We start from the raw sequence: 16399 nt of genomic DNA, 5'->3' as shown, positions 1-16399 counted from the left end.
CTGGACTGGGGTCTGGTATGTAGCCACAACTTGAGCACTGGTATTCCATACTATAGGGTCAACCAAATCTATTGGAAGGGGAGTTTGGCTTCCCGGTCATCAACTGTAGCTGTAGCCATTAAAAGTATATTAGTGGAAACAGAAGCCATGGAGAAATTAAAGTTCAGCCCTAATTTTGGTTAAAAAGTCTCTACCTAAAAAGGGGGTAGAACATGAAGGGATAAATCAGGAATGGATGGTTAACCATAAAGGTCTATAAATGGCATAAAAGGGGACCTGTAGTATGTGGGCAAGAGGGCATGCCGTCAATCCCCTGAACCTTGATTTGGGAAAGGAAACTAGGTCCTGAGAAGAAAGGGAGAAAAGAGTAGGTAGCAGTCGTATCAATCAAGAAGGAGATTGGCTTACCTGATACCTGGAGAGTTACCTGAGCTCAGCTTGAAGCCATAGTATTATGTGTTTTGTCTTTTTTATTCCCTGGCCCCTGTCATTATAATCCCAGTGGGGATCCTCAGAAGGAACTGCAGCTGTTCCGGTAGGGAGCTGTGGATTGGTTAGGCTCCAAACACGGCCTCGGCCCGGAGCAGGCTCCGGGCCCAGACTCGCTGGATCCAGACTCAGCCTTGCCGCATGACAGGCTCCAGGTTCGGCCTTGCTGGCTCCAGAACCGGCCTCGCCCTGCAGCAGGGTCCAGGCCCAGCCTCACTGGCTCCAGACCCAGCCTTGTCCCGCAACAGGCTCTGGTCCCTGTCACTGTGGGCAAGACATTTACAGAGGTTCCCATTTTTCCCTCCATATATATATATATATATATATATATATATATATATATATATATATATATATGTGTGTGTGTGTGTGTGTGTGTGTGTGTGTGTGTATATTTTTCTTTAATAGCAATATATACATGCTATTAATAGCATGTATTCTTTGAGAAGCTGGGAGCCCAATTCCCTAGCAGCAGTGGATTTTATCTCCCCACTGAAAGTGGAGGCTCTCAGCCTCACCAGGGAGAGCAGGATCCGCTGCTCTAAGCATACCCTAGCCCCCAGTGCAGCGCAGACCGCCATGAGCTGAGGTCTCCCAGGACACCTGGCACAGCGAGCCAGCCAGCAATATGGGCGGGGCTCCCTCCGACTTGCCCCAGACATTTTTCTTACAGAGTATGTTGTCCAGAGTTCCTGCACATGTGTGGCAGGAACAGTCTACTTTTGGGGAGATTTCTTCGAAAATTCAAGGTGGATTGGATTGGATATGTCTGTCTCTCCCGAATACTGGCCGCCGCGGCTACCGCCATCTTGGTCTGTCTCCGCGAAACTTTTTCTTACATAGTATGTTGTCAAGAGTTCCTGAGCATGTGGGGCAGGGACAGTCTACTTTTGGGGAGATTTCTTAAAAAATTCAAAGTGGATTTGGTTGGATCAGTCTGCCTCTCCTGAATACTGGCTGCCGCCGCCGCCTTCTTGATCTCTCCTAGAGTGTGTTGTTGTTAAGTATTCCTGTGCATGTGTGGCAGGAGCAGTCTGCTTTCTGATCTCTTCTGGGATATCTCTCCAAAAATCACTTTTCTTGCAGTGGCGGGCACCGTGCTACCATCTTGCCTCTAATTCCACCATTTTCCACTCTCTCTCCTATATTTCAGGTAGGAAGTCATGACTGGAAATGTTTCTGTGTGTTGTCCCAATCAGCTATTAAATCAAAATCTGTTGTCGGGCGTGGTGGGCACGCTTGTAATCCCCGTGCTTGGGAGGCAGAGACAGGAGGATCACGCAGGTTCGAAGCCAGATGCACTGGCGTAAGAGACCCTGTTTCAAAAATATATAAAAAAAATAGGTCTGGGAGTGTAGCCCAGAGGTAGAAGGGTTTCCAGGAACCCCAGTACCACCAAAAAAAAAAATCAAAATCTGTTGTCCAGGGTTTCTCAGAGGGATGCATGTCCTATTCAGCCACTGTCAACCTACACCGCGCTGGCCATGGTTGCCTCTGCAGCTGCAGCCGCCACCATCTTCCTCCCTCTTCAATACTTTTTAATAAAAGAAAACAGTACGTGTCTTTTGCAGGAGTTGGGGGCCCAAGTATTTAGTAGCAATGTGTTTTATCTCCCCGCCAAGAGCGGAGGCCCACAGCTTCACCATGGAGAGCAGGTTCTGCTGCTCCGAGCGCACCCAGCCCTAGTGCTGCGCAGAGGAGCGCAGCAGCCAGGCGCACCCTTGGTTCTCGGGATGCGTGGCGCCAGCCCACCCGCTTATGGGGGCTCCATCTGACGCACCCCAAACATTTTTCTTTTTTCTTTTTTTTTTTTTTTTGCGGGTCTGGGGATGGAACACGGGCACTCTACCTCTGAGCTACACCCCCTGCCCTATTTTATATTCTTTATTTTGAAAATGAGTCTCACTGAGTTGCAGAGGGCCTCACCAAGTAGCTGAGGCTGTCCACAAAACGCGATCCTCAGGTCTCAGCCTCCCGAATCCCGAATGCTGGGATTACAAACATGCGCCACCAAGCCCAGCTCGAACATTTTTCTTACATAGTATGTTGTCCAGAGTTCCTGAGCATGTGGGGCAGGTGCAGTCAACTTTGGGGGAGATTTCCTCAAAAGTTCAGGGTGGATTAGAATGAAACTACCTACCTTTCCCTGATACTGGCCGCTGCCACCACCATCTTGGCCCTCCTCCCGAGCATTTTTCTTACATAGTATGTTGTCCAGAAGTCCTGAGCATGTGGGGAAGGAGCAGTCTTTTTTGGGGGGGATTTCTCCAACAGTTCAAGGCGGGTTGGATTGGATTTATCTACCTCTCCCGAGTACTGTCTGCTGCTGCCATCGCCGTCTCCGCCATCTAGGTCCATCTCTTCTCTCATATTTTGGGTGGGAAGTCATGGCTATAAGTGTCTCCATATGTTTTCCCAATCAGGTATTAAACCAGAATCTGACGTCCGGGGTTGCTCAGAGGAGTACGCGTCCTATTCATCTGTTGCCATCTACCTTTGTGCTGTCTTAGCCCCCTCTCTCCACCTGCTCCTTTTTTTAAAGTTTTATTTTGAAACAGAGTATCACTACTTGCTGAAGCTGTCCTCAAACCTACAATCATCCTGTCTCAGCCTCCCAAGTACTGGTGTTAAAGGCATGCACCACCAGGCCCTGCTGTTTTTTTTTTTTTTTTTTTTTTTTTGTGGTACTGGGGATTGAACCCAGGCGCATTCTACCTCCGAGCTGCTGCACCCCAGCCCTATTTTTATTCTTTATTTTGAAACAGCTTCTCACTGAGTTGCAAAGGGCCTCACTAAGTAGCTGAGGCTGTCCTCAAACCCGATCCTTCAGTCTCAGCCTCCCAAATGCTAGTATTACAAGCGTGTTTGTTTTTGTTGTTTATTTATTTTGTGGTACTGGGTGTGGAACCCGGGGGCTTTCTACCTCTGGGCTACACTCCCAGACCTATTTTATACTTTATTTGGAAACAGGGTCTCACTAAGTTGCTGAGAGCCTCACTAAGTAGCTGAGGCTGGCTTCGAACCTGTGCGATCCTCCTGTCTCAGCCTCCCTGGTACTGGGACCACAAGCGAGCGCCACACAACAGGGCTTCACTAAATTGCTGAGGCTGGCCTTGAACCTATGGCTCTCCTGTCTCAGTCTCCTGCACTGGGATTGCAGGGGTGCACTGCCACGTCCAACCCAAGGAGATTATCAAAGCTGCGCAAGTCCCTGGGAGTGCAGTACAGAGATTTCTCCTTTAGGGGTCGCAATTTCACTCATGGTTATTGTGCGTGCAGATCTGGAGCTGTGGCAGGGCACGGTGAACTCACTGTCGCTGCTGGCAATATGGCACCGCTGCCACGCCCTCTGCTGTGAGGCTGGCACTGCTGGCAATATGGCACCGCTGCCACGCCCTCGGCTGTGAGGCTGGTGTATTTCTTTTCTGGTTTTGAGCTCCGTTCTGAGTGTCTGGAAGGTGTGATGAGCTCGGCCACTGGGAGTTTTAGGCATTCTTTGCGCTGAAAGAACTGCTGAATTCCACCCGAATGATCCGCAGCTGCTCACTTCAGCTCCTTGCTTACCTTTCCTCTCTGGAGCCTGGTGCTGTGAGGGAAGATGGCGCCAGCGAGGCTCTGCTGCCGCATTGCGGGCTTGATTTCTGGTCTCTGGTTGTTCTTCTAGTCTTTTTTTTCTCTGTCCCTTGTGTTTACATTTTTTATTTCTCTGCTGATGGTGTTTTCTGGCTATGAAAAGCGCTGATTTTGTGGCAGCAGAGATTGAGTTTTAGCAGGGCTCATAAACGCTGCTTTTCTTGGTCGCCATCTTCCTGAAAGTCCGCTAAAAATTGTTTTTGACCCTTGGTACTGTGTGTGTGTTCTGTCAAGGTAACATTAACATGCAGTGGAATGCATGATGGTAAATGTTCAATTTCTGGCTCTCACACACACACGTGTGTGCGTATGGGTGTGTGTGTGTGAGAGGGAGAGAGGGAGACCGGGACTGAGCCCAGGGACATTCTACCTCTGACCTACACCCCCAACTCTATTTTATTCTTCTTTTTGAAACAGGGTGATGGTAGGTTGCTGAAAGCCTCCCTGTTGCTGAGGCTGTATCTGACCCTCATCCTCCTGTCTCAGCCTCCCAAGTGCTGGGATCACAGGCGTGTGCCATCGTGCCTGGCTGCCCACTGTGGTTTAATATGCTTCTTCTTGCTGACTGTAGATGATACACAAAGTGTCCGTGTTCATTGGCATCTCGGCATCTCCTTTTGTCATGTCTCTAAATCTTCTGACTTTTGAGATTGGAGTGTGGTGGCGCAGGCTCGTCATCCCAGCACTCGGGAGGCCGAGACAGGAGGATCCAGGTTCACAGGCAGCCTCAGCTACTTAGTGAGGCCCTCTGCAACTCAGTGAGACTCTGCTTCAAAATAAAGAATAAAAAATAGGGCAGGGGATGTAGCTTGGAGGTCAAATGCCTCTGGGTTCCATCCCCAGACCCGCAAAATCATATATATATGTGTGTGTATATGTGTATATGTGTGTGTGTGTGTGTGTGTGTGTGTGTGTGTGTATATATATATATATATATTGCTGGGGTGTAGCTCAGAGGTGGAGTGCCCCTGGATTCCAGATTCCATCCCCAGTACCGCCAAAAAAAAAAAAAAAATTGCACTTTGGACTTTATGTTGTTGATAACTTATGAGATTTTCTGGATACAAGACCTTTGTCAGATAGTCATGCTACAAATATTTTTTTCCTAGCCTGTGATGTATCTATTCATTTCCTCAATGTATTTTTATTTTATTTTGTGTGTGGTTCTGGGGATTGAACCCAGGGGCATACTACTTCTGAGTTACACCTCCAGCCCTATTTTATTCATTTTTGTTTTGAAACAGGGTCTCACTAAGTTGCAGAGGGCCTCACTAAGTAGCTTAAGCTGACCACAAACCTGAGATCCTCCCATTTCAACCTCCCGAGTACTGGGATCACAAGTGTGTGCTACCATGCCCAGCTCCCCAATGTCTTTTTTTTTTTTTGACATTTACTTTTATTTATTTTTTTCTGAATGGACATTCTCTAAAGATGATATACAACTGGCCAACAATTGTATAAAAAGATGTCCAACATCACAAACCATTAAGGAAATGCAAATCAAAACCACAATGAGATAATATTTCTCTACCATTAGAATGAATGTAATAAAAAGATAGAAGTTAGCCAGGCATGGTGGCAGCATCCTCCCAGTACTCGGGAGGCTGAGACAGGAGGATCACCAGCCCTCTGCAACTTAGTGAGACACTGTTTCAAATATAAAGAATAAAAAATAAATAATTAGGGCTGACAATGTAGCTCAGAGGCAGAATGTCCTTAGGTTCAATCCCCAGTACAGCAAAAAGAAAAAAAATAGATGTTGGTGAGGACACAGAGAAATCAGAACCCCTCCTACCTCGCTGGTTAGAATGGGAAATAGCACCTCTGCTGTGGAGAACAGTTTGGCGGGTCCTCAAAGGTTAAACATGGCGTTACTGTGGGACTCAGCCCTTTATTTTTATGTACTGGGGATGGAACCCAGGGACATTCTACCTCTGAGCTGAGCCCCCAGACCCATTTTATTTTTAGTTTGAAACAGGGTCTTGCCAGGTCGCTGAGAGTCCTGCTTAGTTGCTGAGGCTGTCCTCCAACCTGCGATCCTCCCGTCTCAGCCCCTCGTGCACCAGGATCACAGGTGTGCGTTACCATGCCTGGCTCAGCAGTTGGACTTATAAGAACAGACCCCAAAGAAATAAAAACAGGGAAACGTGTGTCCAGATGTTCACGGTGTGGAAGCAGAGAGGCTCGGTCTGGTCTCGCCAGCTCTACCCCGTAACTGAACCCCCCTCCCTCTTCCTGTGGTGAGCGGCAAATCTAAAGTTTAACCGCGTTCCTCCAGGAATGACCACGCTACTCCCAGAAGGAAAGAGACTACCCCTTCCCCCAGCAGGGCTCATCTCTACCTAAAATTCCTGTGTGGTGTCCCCTGCCCCAACACCTCCTAACCGGGACTTCTATAACCCGCCTGCCTACCTTTCATAAGCCCCCACCCCGGGCAGTCGGGCGCCCCTCTGCTCTGATTTCAGACGGGGGCTCTGCCGCTGGCCAGCTAATGAAGGCTTCAGTTGGCACATTCCCTGGGGCTCTCATCCCTCTCAAACTCTGCATACAACAGCACTTCTATTCATAATCGCCTCAAGTACACACAGCCCAGTGTCTGTCAGCTGATTAGTGAGATGTGGTCCATCCATACAGCGAAACAGCATTCACCAATGAACAAGAAAGAACTGCGGTGCTTTAGCAACCGCACGCTAAGTGGAAGGGGACCTTCACAATAGATATAGGTTTATTTTTAATTTTTGCAGTAACAGGGACGGAACCCAGGGGCATTCGACCTCCGAGCTACACCCCCAGCCCTATTTTTTTTTATTTTTTATTTTGAAACAGTGTCTCACTGAGTTGCAGAGGGCCTCACTAAGTAGCTGAAGCTGTCCGCGAACCACGATCCTCCGGTCTCAGCCTCCCGAATGCTGGGATTACAAGCGTGCACCACCACACCTGGCTAAAAAACATTTATTTTTTAATTGGTGCATTGTAGTCATGCATCTTAGTGGGATACAAGACGTAGAGGCACACATGCACACAGCACTCATTTACCCCTCCCCACCGCCCACCCAACCCCAGCCCTCCCCTGTCCTCCTTCTCCTGTTTGCTTAGTGATTGACTTTTTTTTTTTTTCTTTTTGTGGTACTGGGGGTGGAACCCAGGGGCTTTTCTACCTCCAGGCTACACTCCCAGACCTATTTCATACTTTATTTGGAAACAGGGTCTCACTAAGTTGCCAAGAGCCTGGCTAAGTAGCCGGGGCTGGCTTTGAACCTGCGATCCTCCCGTCTCGGCCTCCCAAGCGTTTGGGATGACAACCGTGTGCCACCACGCCCGGCTTAGTGATTGACTTTGGTACCTTGACGTCTTTTATAAGGAAATTATTGTCACAATAGAGAGCTTGCTGATCTATGTCGTGTGTTTTTCCCAGCTAGTTCCTGTCTCCCAGCATGGAGGAGGTGGCCAGCGCACTGTATAGGAAGAAGCCTGTGGACAGCGCCGCCGTCGCGGAGGATGGTACTGGAGGCCCGGCCACGAGTGACACGCGTCCCACCACGAGGCCTCGCGGCCGCCCTCACCCGGACAGGCTGTGCCCACTAAATCCATGCTTTGCCTTAGCAAGGGAGCTTCTATTTTTGTTTTTAGCTAAAAGAAAGATACATTGTGGCTGAGACTGTTGACAGTGGCAGCAGGGCTTTCTAGTTCCCAACATCACTACTGAGAAACTGGATGCCATTTTTATCCCAGTCCTTTGAAAGTGACCTATTTTTATTTTCTTTTCCTGGAAGCATTTAGTTCCTTTTGCGTTTTCTGATGATCTAAGGTCTTTCCGAGCTGTCCTTGAGTTGGGTCTTGTGTTGGGCCCAGGCAGCTGTTGTCTGCACACTTGGGTCCCTGCCCACCGCACGTTTCCCGCCCGGCCCTGGCTCCGCCCGGGCCCTGGCTCCTCCCCGGCCCTGGCCCCTCTCTTGCTCTCCTTGGGGTAGTACACAAACACCCTTTTATTTTATTTTCTTATTTATTTGTTTTTATGTGTATGGTACTGGGGATTGAACCCAGGAGCCTTCTACCTCCAAGTTACACCCCAGCCCTTTTATGATTTATTTATTTATTTATTTATTTATTTATTTATTTATTTTGAAACAAAGTCTCGCTGGGTTGCTGAGAACCTAAATTGCTGAGGCCGTCCTCCTCCAACAGCGATCCTCCTGCCTCAGCTGCCCAAGTATGGGATTTATAGACGTGCACCACCATGCCGGGCTGACCCATGCTATTTTATTTATTTATTATGCAGTATTGGGGGGGGACCCAGGAGGATTCTACCTCTGAGCTTCAGCCTCAATATACACCTGTTTTATCTTTATTTTGAAACAAGGTCTCATTAGGTTGATGAGAGTCTCACTGCTTGCTATGGCTGTCCTCAAAGCCACGATCCTCCTGTCTCAGCCTCCCAAGTACTGGGATTACAAGTGTGTGCTAGCACGCCTGGCAACTCATACCTTTTTAAATTTCCTTTCAGTCGTTTCAGAGACTTAGTGGAGGCATGGAGAGACCCCCAAGAGTTCAATTTGACATGTTTTACTAAAAGTCTGTGATACTTTCGTGTGTGAGTGTGCGCGCACGCGCGTGTGTTACTAGAGATTGAACTCAGGGACATTCTATCTCTGAGCTACATCCTCCCAGCCCTATTTTATTTTTTAGTTTGAAACAGGATCTCACTAAGTTTCCAATGGCTTCACTAAGTTGCTGAGGCTGGGTGGGAACCTGTGATCCTTCTGTTTCAGCCTCCTAAGTACTGGGATTACAGGCGTCCACCACCATACCTGGCTCTGTGATGATTTTCTAAGACAATGATTCTTAAAAGTTTTGTCTGAGAAGCTCTGTATTCTTTTGTGAGTTTTTGTGATACTGGGGATGGAACCCAGGGGCATTCTACCTCTGACCTACACCCCCAGCCCTGTTTTTTATTCTTTTTTTTTTTTTCTTTTGGTGGTACTGGGAGTGGAACCCAGGGGCTTTCTACCTCTGGGATATACTCCTAGACCTATTTTCTATTTTATTTGGAAACAGGGTCTCACTAAGTTGCAGAGGGCCTCACTAAGTAGCCGAGGTTGGCCCTGAATCTGAGATTCTCAGCCTCCCAAGTACTGGTATTACAAGCGTGCGACACCACGCCCGGCTAGAACACCTGTATATTCTTGAAAATTAATATTAGAGACTCAAAGATCTTTTGGAGCTGGCCATGGTGGCGCACACTTGTAATCCCAGCATTTGGGAGGCTGAGAAAGGAGGATCGCGGTTTACGGCCAGCCTCAGCTACTTAGTGAGGCTCTTTGCAACTCAGTGAGACCCTGTTTCAAAATAAATAACAGGGCTGGGGTGTGTCTCAGAAGTAGAATGCCCCTGGGTTCCAACCTTAGTACCACAAAAATAAGCTTTTGTATATGTTGGTTATGTCTTTCCACATTTTCTATGTCAATAAGTAAAGCCGAGCCAGGCGTGGTGAAGCATGCTTGTAATCCTAGTGCGTGGGAGACAGACAGGACGGTCGCAGGTCCTCAGCCAGCCTCAGCTACTTAGTGAGGCCCTCCACAACTTAGTAAGACCCTGTTTCAAAATAAAGAATAAAAATAGGGCTGGTAGTATAACTTGGAAGTAGAATGCCTTTGGGTTCAATCCCCAGTATTGTTAAGAAAAAAGAGTAAAACTGATAGCTAGACATGGTTGCACATGCCTATAATCCCAATACTTGGGAGGCTGAGACAGGAGGATCACAGGTTTGAAGATCGCCTCAGCAAATAGTGAGATTCTCATTAACCTAGTGAGACCCTGTTTCAAAATAAAAATAAAATAGGGGAGAGGTATAGCTTAGAGGTCTAATGCCCCTGGGTTCAATCCCTAGTACCACACCAAAAAAAAAAAAAAAGAAAGAAAAAAAGTCTGACCCAGTGTGGTGGCACACACCTGTAATCCCAGTAGCCTGAAGGTTTAGACAGTAGAATTATGGATTTGAGGCCAAGAAAAACTTAGCCAGACTCTATTTCAAAATAAAAAAATAAAAAGTCTAGTATAGCTCAGAGGTTAAATACCCCTCCATGGATTTAACCCCCGGTACACACACACACACACACACACACACACACACACACAGGAAACAGTTTAACATTTAGTCATTTACAATAGAAATAATAAACTATTAGAAGTAACATAGAAGGCTGAGCGTGATGGCGCACGCTTGTAATCCCCGCGCGTGGGAGGCTGAGACAGGAGGATCGCGCAGGTTCGAAGCCAGCCTCAGCTACTTAGTGAGACCCTGTTTCCAAATCAAACATAAAATAGGTCTGAGAGTATAGCCCGGAGGTAGAAGAGCCCCTGGGCTCCACCCCAGGACCACACACACAAAATAAGTAACAGAAGCCAGGCTTGTCAATACATGCCTATAATTCCAGAACTTAGAAGGCTGAGACAGGAGGATCGCAAGTTCAAGGCCAGCCTCAGCAACTTAGCAAGACCCTGTTTCCAAATAAGAAAATTTAGAAAGGGGTCTAGAGATCTCGCTCTGGAGGTAGATGCACCTGGGTTACAAAAAAAGAAAGTAATATAGAGCCTGGTTCAATAGAAGATAGCTGCGCGTGCACGCATTGCGTGCTCGTGCACTCACGTAGACAGTTTTAGTGTGCAGGCTCCTTGAAAGCGTCTCGGGGACCCCCAGGACTTTGAGAACCACCTGCCCGCCCAGGCTAAGCCACTCAGGATTTACCCTGAACTTCAGAGTTGAATGTTTGACTTGTTTGTTTTTAACTCTCTAGAAAGAGGTGAACCGGAGGATTCGGGGTTTGAGGTGGCTTGTTTTCCTCAGGGGGCAGAGAAGGCCGCGGAACACTGCTGGTAATTCCGGGAAGGGTCCTCATCCAGGCTGCCACTGCCGCTGCGGGGGGACAGGCCACTGGCAGGCCAGTGGGCGGCATGGGTGGCAGCTGCTGTCCTTTTTATTTCAAGTTCAGTGAAAGATGCTGGAGACAAGAAGACAGCAGCTGGCAAAGACAGGTTCCAGGAGTTTCACCTGAAGAGGAACTTGGACTTGCTAGGCACGATGCAGGAAGAGAAGGACCTCTTCATTCAGAAGACAAGGTGAGCCTGCCCACCGCGGGCGACGCCCCGCCCAGGCCCAGGGTCCCGGCTCGCTGCGCCCCTGTCAGCCCTGTGCAGGCAGGCCCTGAGAGCCCTCAGGACGGCTCCTGCCAGGGGCGGCCAGCGTCGCTCCAGGCCTCAGCCCCCTTTCCTCCCCGGGGCCCTGGAGGGGACCTGGCTGCTGGAGAACCACGGTACTCCCGGGTCCCACCGGGCCAGTGCTGTCCGTCTCCTGTGTGGGCCAGGCGTGGTGGGGCCCTGTGGGCCGCATTCTGCCCGTGTCCTGCGGGCCGGTCTGCGCGAGTGTCTGCTCGGGTCTCCCTGCCCGCTTGGTCAGCAGCAACACTAAATGGGTTCCCAGCATCTAGAAAGAAAAATAATCTCAAACAAACAGAAAAGTTGGAAACTAAGAGGACAACTGTCCCCGCACACCACCCGCAGGTGACTGCGTTCCCCTTCCTGGTGTGCTGAGCGCGGTGCCGCAGGTGTGCTCCTGTGAGCCCCTGGGAAACACACCACGGGCTCCTGGCTCCCCAGACTGCAGCACGCGAGGCACCCGAGGACACGCGCGTTTGCCCACGGTCCCTGCACCTGGCGCTGACCTGCGGCTCCCCGTCCTCCGAGTGTCCTTTAGAGGGCTGTGTTCTTTTTTTTTTTTTTTCAGTACTGGGGATGGAAACCAGGGACATTCTACCTCTGAGTGATACTCCCAGCCCTATTTTTTATTTTTTTTTTTAAACAGGGTCTCACTGAGTTGCAGAGGGCCTCACTAAGTAGCTGAGGCTGTCCGCGAACCTCAGTCCTCCTGTCTCAGCTTCCTGAATGCTGGGATTATAGCATGCATCACCACACCTGGCTTTTGTGTGTGTGTATGTGTGAGTGTGGTGCTGGGGACTGAACATGCTAAGCTAGCACTCAGCCACTGAGCTACATCTCCAGCCCTGTTCTTTTTTTTTTTTTTTTTTTTTTTTTTTGTGGTACTGAGGATGGAACCCAGGGGCATTGCACCACCGAGCTATACCCCAGCCCTATTTTTTATTCTTTTTTATTTTTTAAATTTATTTAGAGTGTGTGTGTGTATGTGTGTGTGTGTGACTAAAGGGGGAACCCAGGGGCTTTTCTACCTCCGGACTATATACCCAGACTTATTTTTATACTTTATTTGGAAATAGAGTCTCACTAAGTTGCTGAGAGCCTCACTAAATAGCTGAGGCTGGCTTCGAACCTGTGAGATCCTCCTGGCTGGGATTACAAGCATGTGCCACCAAGCCTGGCTTCTTTTTTAGTTTTGAAACAGTGTCTCACTGAGTTGCGAAGTTGCCTAAATTAAGTAGCTGAGGCTGTCCACAATCCCATCCCCGTCTCTGCCTCTGGAATGGTGGTGCACACTCGTGATTCCAGCATTCGCAAGTGTGCACCACCACGCCCAGCCCTCCCCAGCCCTGTTTGGTTTCTTTTCATTGGGGCACAAGCCACGTTACAGAAGCTGCTGTCCAGTGCAGGCCACACACCGACCGCGCCGGTCAGTCGGCGCTCAGCTGGCCCGGCTGCAGCCGTGTGTCCTCACACCCACACCCCGAGCTCGCCGGCTCCTGCAGGTCCATCCGAACTGCCGACTCTCGTGTGGCCCCTGGCTGCCCGGGCACGTCACCTCTGGGTGGCAGCCACATAGCTGGCACCCTCAGCGGGGTTTTCAAGACCCTGATGGAGAGATTGCGGAGAGATGAGGTGGGTGGGACGGGGCCTCAGGAATCCGCACTCCCGCCTCACATTTCAGGGAGGAGCTGCGCGCCTGCCGCCACAGGATGGACCTCCTCGGCAAGCAGCAAGAGAGCGTGGCGGCCGAGATGGCCGCCGAGAGGAAGGCCAGCAACACGTAGGTGACCTGTAGGGAGTCCCGGGCCACCGGGCTTCATCTGCTCAGCAGGGCCGTGTCGAAGCACCTACTGTGTGCAGCAGGTGGGGTCGCAGCCAACCTCACTGCAGGGTGGCAGGCAGACAGAACAGTACAGACAAGGAACACTAGGCCAGCAAGCCCCGCCCTGGCCTCTGCAGGAGTCTAAGCCCTCCGGAGTCCATGGGAGCCAGCGGCCCGGGGTCCACGGCGATCCCTGAGCTGACCAGGGGCCACATCCCGCTTCCCGCTCTATCAGCACCGGGCTCTGATCCGGGGTCTGCAGGGCCTGGCTCTGCCCACCTGGAGAGGGGCCCCTGCTCGCCATCCCAGGAAGGGTTGTGTCTGGCTCCCCAGCTGGAGGACACGGGGAGAGACACAGGTGCCGGAAAGGAGAGGGACGGGTGAGGAGGCCCAGGGCCTCTCAGGAGTGTGCCGGTCCTTCCTGGGCCCCCGCCGGGCTACCAGGAATGTGGCCCCCGCTTCCTAAAAGGAAAAGCCAGCCGCAGAGCAGGTGGGCTCCCTGGGAGTGTTAGAGGAGCCTCCCGAGGCGCCACCTCCTGGCCGCTGGCTAACCAGTTCTGGCAGACTTCTGTCCCAGGCTGCAGGGACGGCGCTGACCTGGGGTCCTGTCTCCCCGCCCATGTTCCAGGGCAGCCGTGGGCCGCCTCCAGGCCGCCTCCAGACGCCTGTGCAGAGAGCTGGAGAGGGAGAGAGACCTGCGGACGAGAATCACCGCCACACTGAAGGACAGCGCGTGAGCGGCGGGAGGCCGGGAGCGTGCGGTCAGCTCCTAGCTGGAGGACTAAGAATACGATCGAGTGTATGCTTGTGCTTCTTCATGAGGCTTAGAAATCACCAGGGGTGGCCGGGCGTGGTGGGCACGCTTGTAATCCCCGCGCTTGGGAGGCGGAGACAGGAGGATCGCGCTGGCTTAAGAGACCGTTTCCATATAAAAAGTAAAAAAATAGGTCCGGAGTATAGCCCATGGGAGTGTATCCAGAGGTAGAAGGGCTTCCAGGAACCCCAGTACCACCAAAAAAAAAGAGAGAGAGAGAGAGAGAGAGAGAGAGAGAGAGGGAGGGAGGGAGGGAGAGAGAGAGAGAGAGAGAGAAATAAAAATATAAGAAAATAGGTCTGGGAGTGTAGCCTAGAGATTCCACCCCCAGTACCACACACACACACACACACACACACACACACACACACACATTACCAGGTGTGGTGGCGCACACTTGTAATCCCAGCATTCGGGAGGCTGAGACAGGAGGATCGCGGTTCACAGATAGCCTCAGCTACTTAGTGAGGCCCTACGCAATTCAGTGAGACCCGGTTTCAAAATAAAGAATAAAAAATAGGGCTGGGAGTATAGCTTGGAGGTAGAAAGCCTTGGGTCCCATCCTAATTCTGAAAAAAAAAAAAAAAGCAGAAAAAGAATGAAAAATAAGGCTGGGTGTAGCTCTGAGGTAGAATGCCCATGGGTTCAATCCTCAGTACTGCAAAAAAAAAAAAAAAGTCAAAAGTAACCTGCTAAATGAAGTAACGGGAAGGAGAACTTTTACACTGTTAGGTGTTTCCATTCTCTCCATGCCTGTTCACATTCTTAGGAACTGCAGAGTCTATTTCTTTTCCCTTTTTTATATTTCCTGGTTTTTGTGCTTCTGTAGAACAATCAGCACCATTGTTAAAAAGTGTTTCCCAGCAGGTGTGGTGGCACACACCTCTAATTCCAGTGCGTGAGGAGGCTGAGGCAGGAGGATCACAGGTTCAAGGCCAGCCTCAGCAACTTAGCAAGATGTTTCAAAAACAAAAAAGGGTTGGGGGTGTAGCTCAGCAGCAGAATGCCTGTGTTCATTCCCTAATACTAAAAAAAAAAAAAAAAAAAAAAAAAAAGAGCCCTCTCTTCTGGGTGTGTTTGTTTGTTCACCTTGTGGGCTGTGGTTTCTCTTTCCCTTGGTGGGTTGCAGCCCATTCTCTGACCACCTCGGTGTCCCCCGCCATCCCTGATCCCACAAGAGCCCTCCCTGCTGGGGCCCCATCACTCCGCAGCACTTCTGCTGCTGTGAGATGCCCCGCCCCTTGTCAAGGAGCCTTGCAGCTCGGCCTTCCCAGCCCGGCGCTGCCTGCCGCAGAGCCTGCGCCCCCTCTCTGCTGTCTGCTCATAACCCACGGTTCCCGCGTGTCGCTCGGTTCCGTCAGACTGCTGCTTCCTTCTCCTGCTTCACCCTCCAAAATGAGCTCCGGCTCTCACCACCTGGCCAGTGTCACACCGCAGCCTCCGCCAGGCTGGACTTGACCCCATGGCTACTCCCGGGGCGGGGCTCCGCCTCCGGGGTGGGTTGAGAGGCTCCCTGGAGGCAGGGGCCAGCCTCCTTGATGGCGACCAGCAACTGCGGAGTGTCCATCACAGCTCGGCGCCAGGGCTCTGCAGCTCTCCGGGGGCCGCTCCACCGAGGGCTGGCCAGGGCTCCAACCCCCTTGCCACCATAAACAGCAAGTGTCCTGTCGTTTGCAAGGAGCGCCATGTGGCACATCGAGGTCAAGAAGGGGCACTTGGAGGCCATCCAGAAGGCCAGCCAGGAGCAGGCAGTGGCCAGAGACAGGCTCCGCCAGGCGCACGCAGCTCAGCAGCTCTGCAAGGAGAAGGAGGCCTTGGGGAAGGCGGAGAGGAACCAGCTGCTGAGGGTGCGGTGAGTGGATCGATGCCGGCCGGGCGCCAGCCCGCTCGCCAGCTCACCATGTCCTGCCCAGCTCCCCGCCCCCTTCCTGGCATGCGGTGCCCTCCCCTGGCCTGCGGCCGTGCCCCGGCCAGGCACTGGTGGCCAGCCCACCGCTCTTGCGTTCCATCCCACCTCGGCCGCTCTCAGCCCACCTGCGCCCTGGGGTGCAGGTTCCTCCCCACTGGTCCCCTAAGTCTAGGTCATTGGTGGAAGCCCCGCCCGCCGCAGCCTTTGAAGCAAGCCTGCCTCCTCTGGACCGCCAGCCCTCAGACTCCCCTGTGCCCTGGCCTCCCTCCCCTCTTCAGGCCATGCCTCCACCTTCACCCAGATGCCCAGCTCTCTGCTAGACCCTCTGCTTCTGGGGGACCCAGGCCCCCAGCTGTGGACACCCGGTCCTCGTCCCCCACCCATTTCCTTCTCCTCCCTCCCTTCCCTATGATGCCACTGTTGCTGGTTCCTGCCCAGCCCAGGCTGGACCTTGCTTTGAAGGCTCCCTCGTCCAGGGCCCCGGTGGTGCCTCACAGGCACCTCTGTCGCCTGCATGCCG

At 51.4% G+C, this 16399-nt stretch overlaps 1 protein-coding gene across 1 annotated transcript in view; it reads left to right on the top strand.

Annotated features, from left to right (window-relative positions):
• Positions 1–16399, top strand: part of CFAP74 (cilia and flagella associated protein 74) — a gene marked incomplete at both ends in the record, with an annotated part of 71365 nt that overhangs the window by 12189 nt on the left and 42777 nt on the right. Inside the window, 5 exons of the mRNA XM_080692717.1 lie at positions 11107–11238; positions 13016–13114; positions 13785–13889; positions 15408–15466; positions 15627–15822. Coding sequence (XP_080548843.1) covers positions 11107–11238; positions 13016–13114; positions 13785–13889; positions 15408–15466; positions 15627–15822 — 591 coding nt within the window. The remainder of the gene's footprint in view (positions 1–11106; positions 11239–13015; positions 13115–13784; positions 13890–15407; positions 15467–15626; positions 15823–16399) is intronic.

This window comes from Muscardinus avellanarius (genome assembly GCF_963383645.1).
Source record: "Muscardinus avellanarius genome assembly, chromosome: 3".
In the NCBI taxonomy this organism is placed as follows: Eukaryota; Metazoa; Chordata; class Mammalia; order Rodentia; family Gliridae; genus Muscardinus; species Muscardinus avellanarius.
The sequence above is the reverse complement of the archived record's forward strand: the minus strand, read 5'-3'. Positions and strand labels throughout refer to the sequence as shown.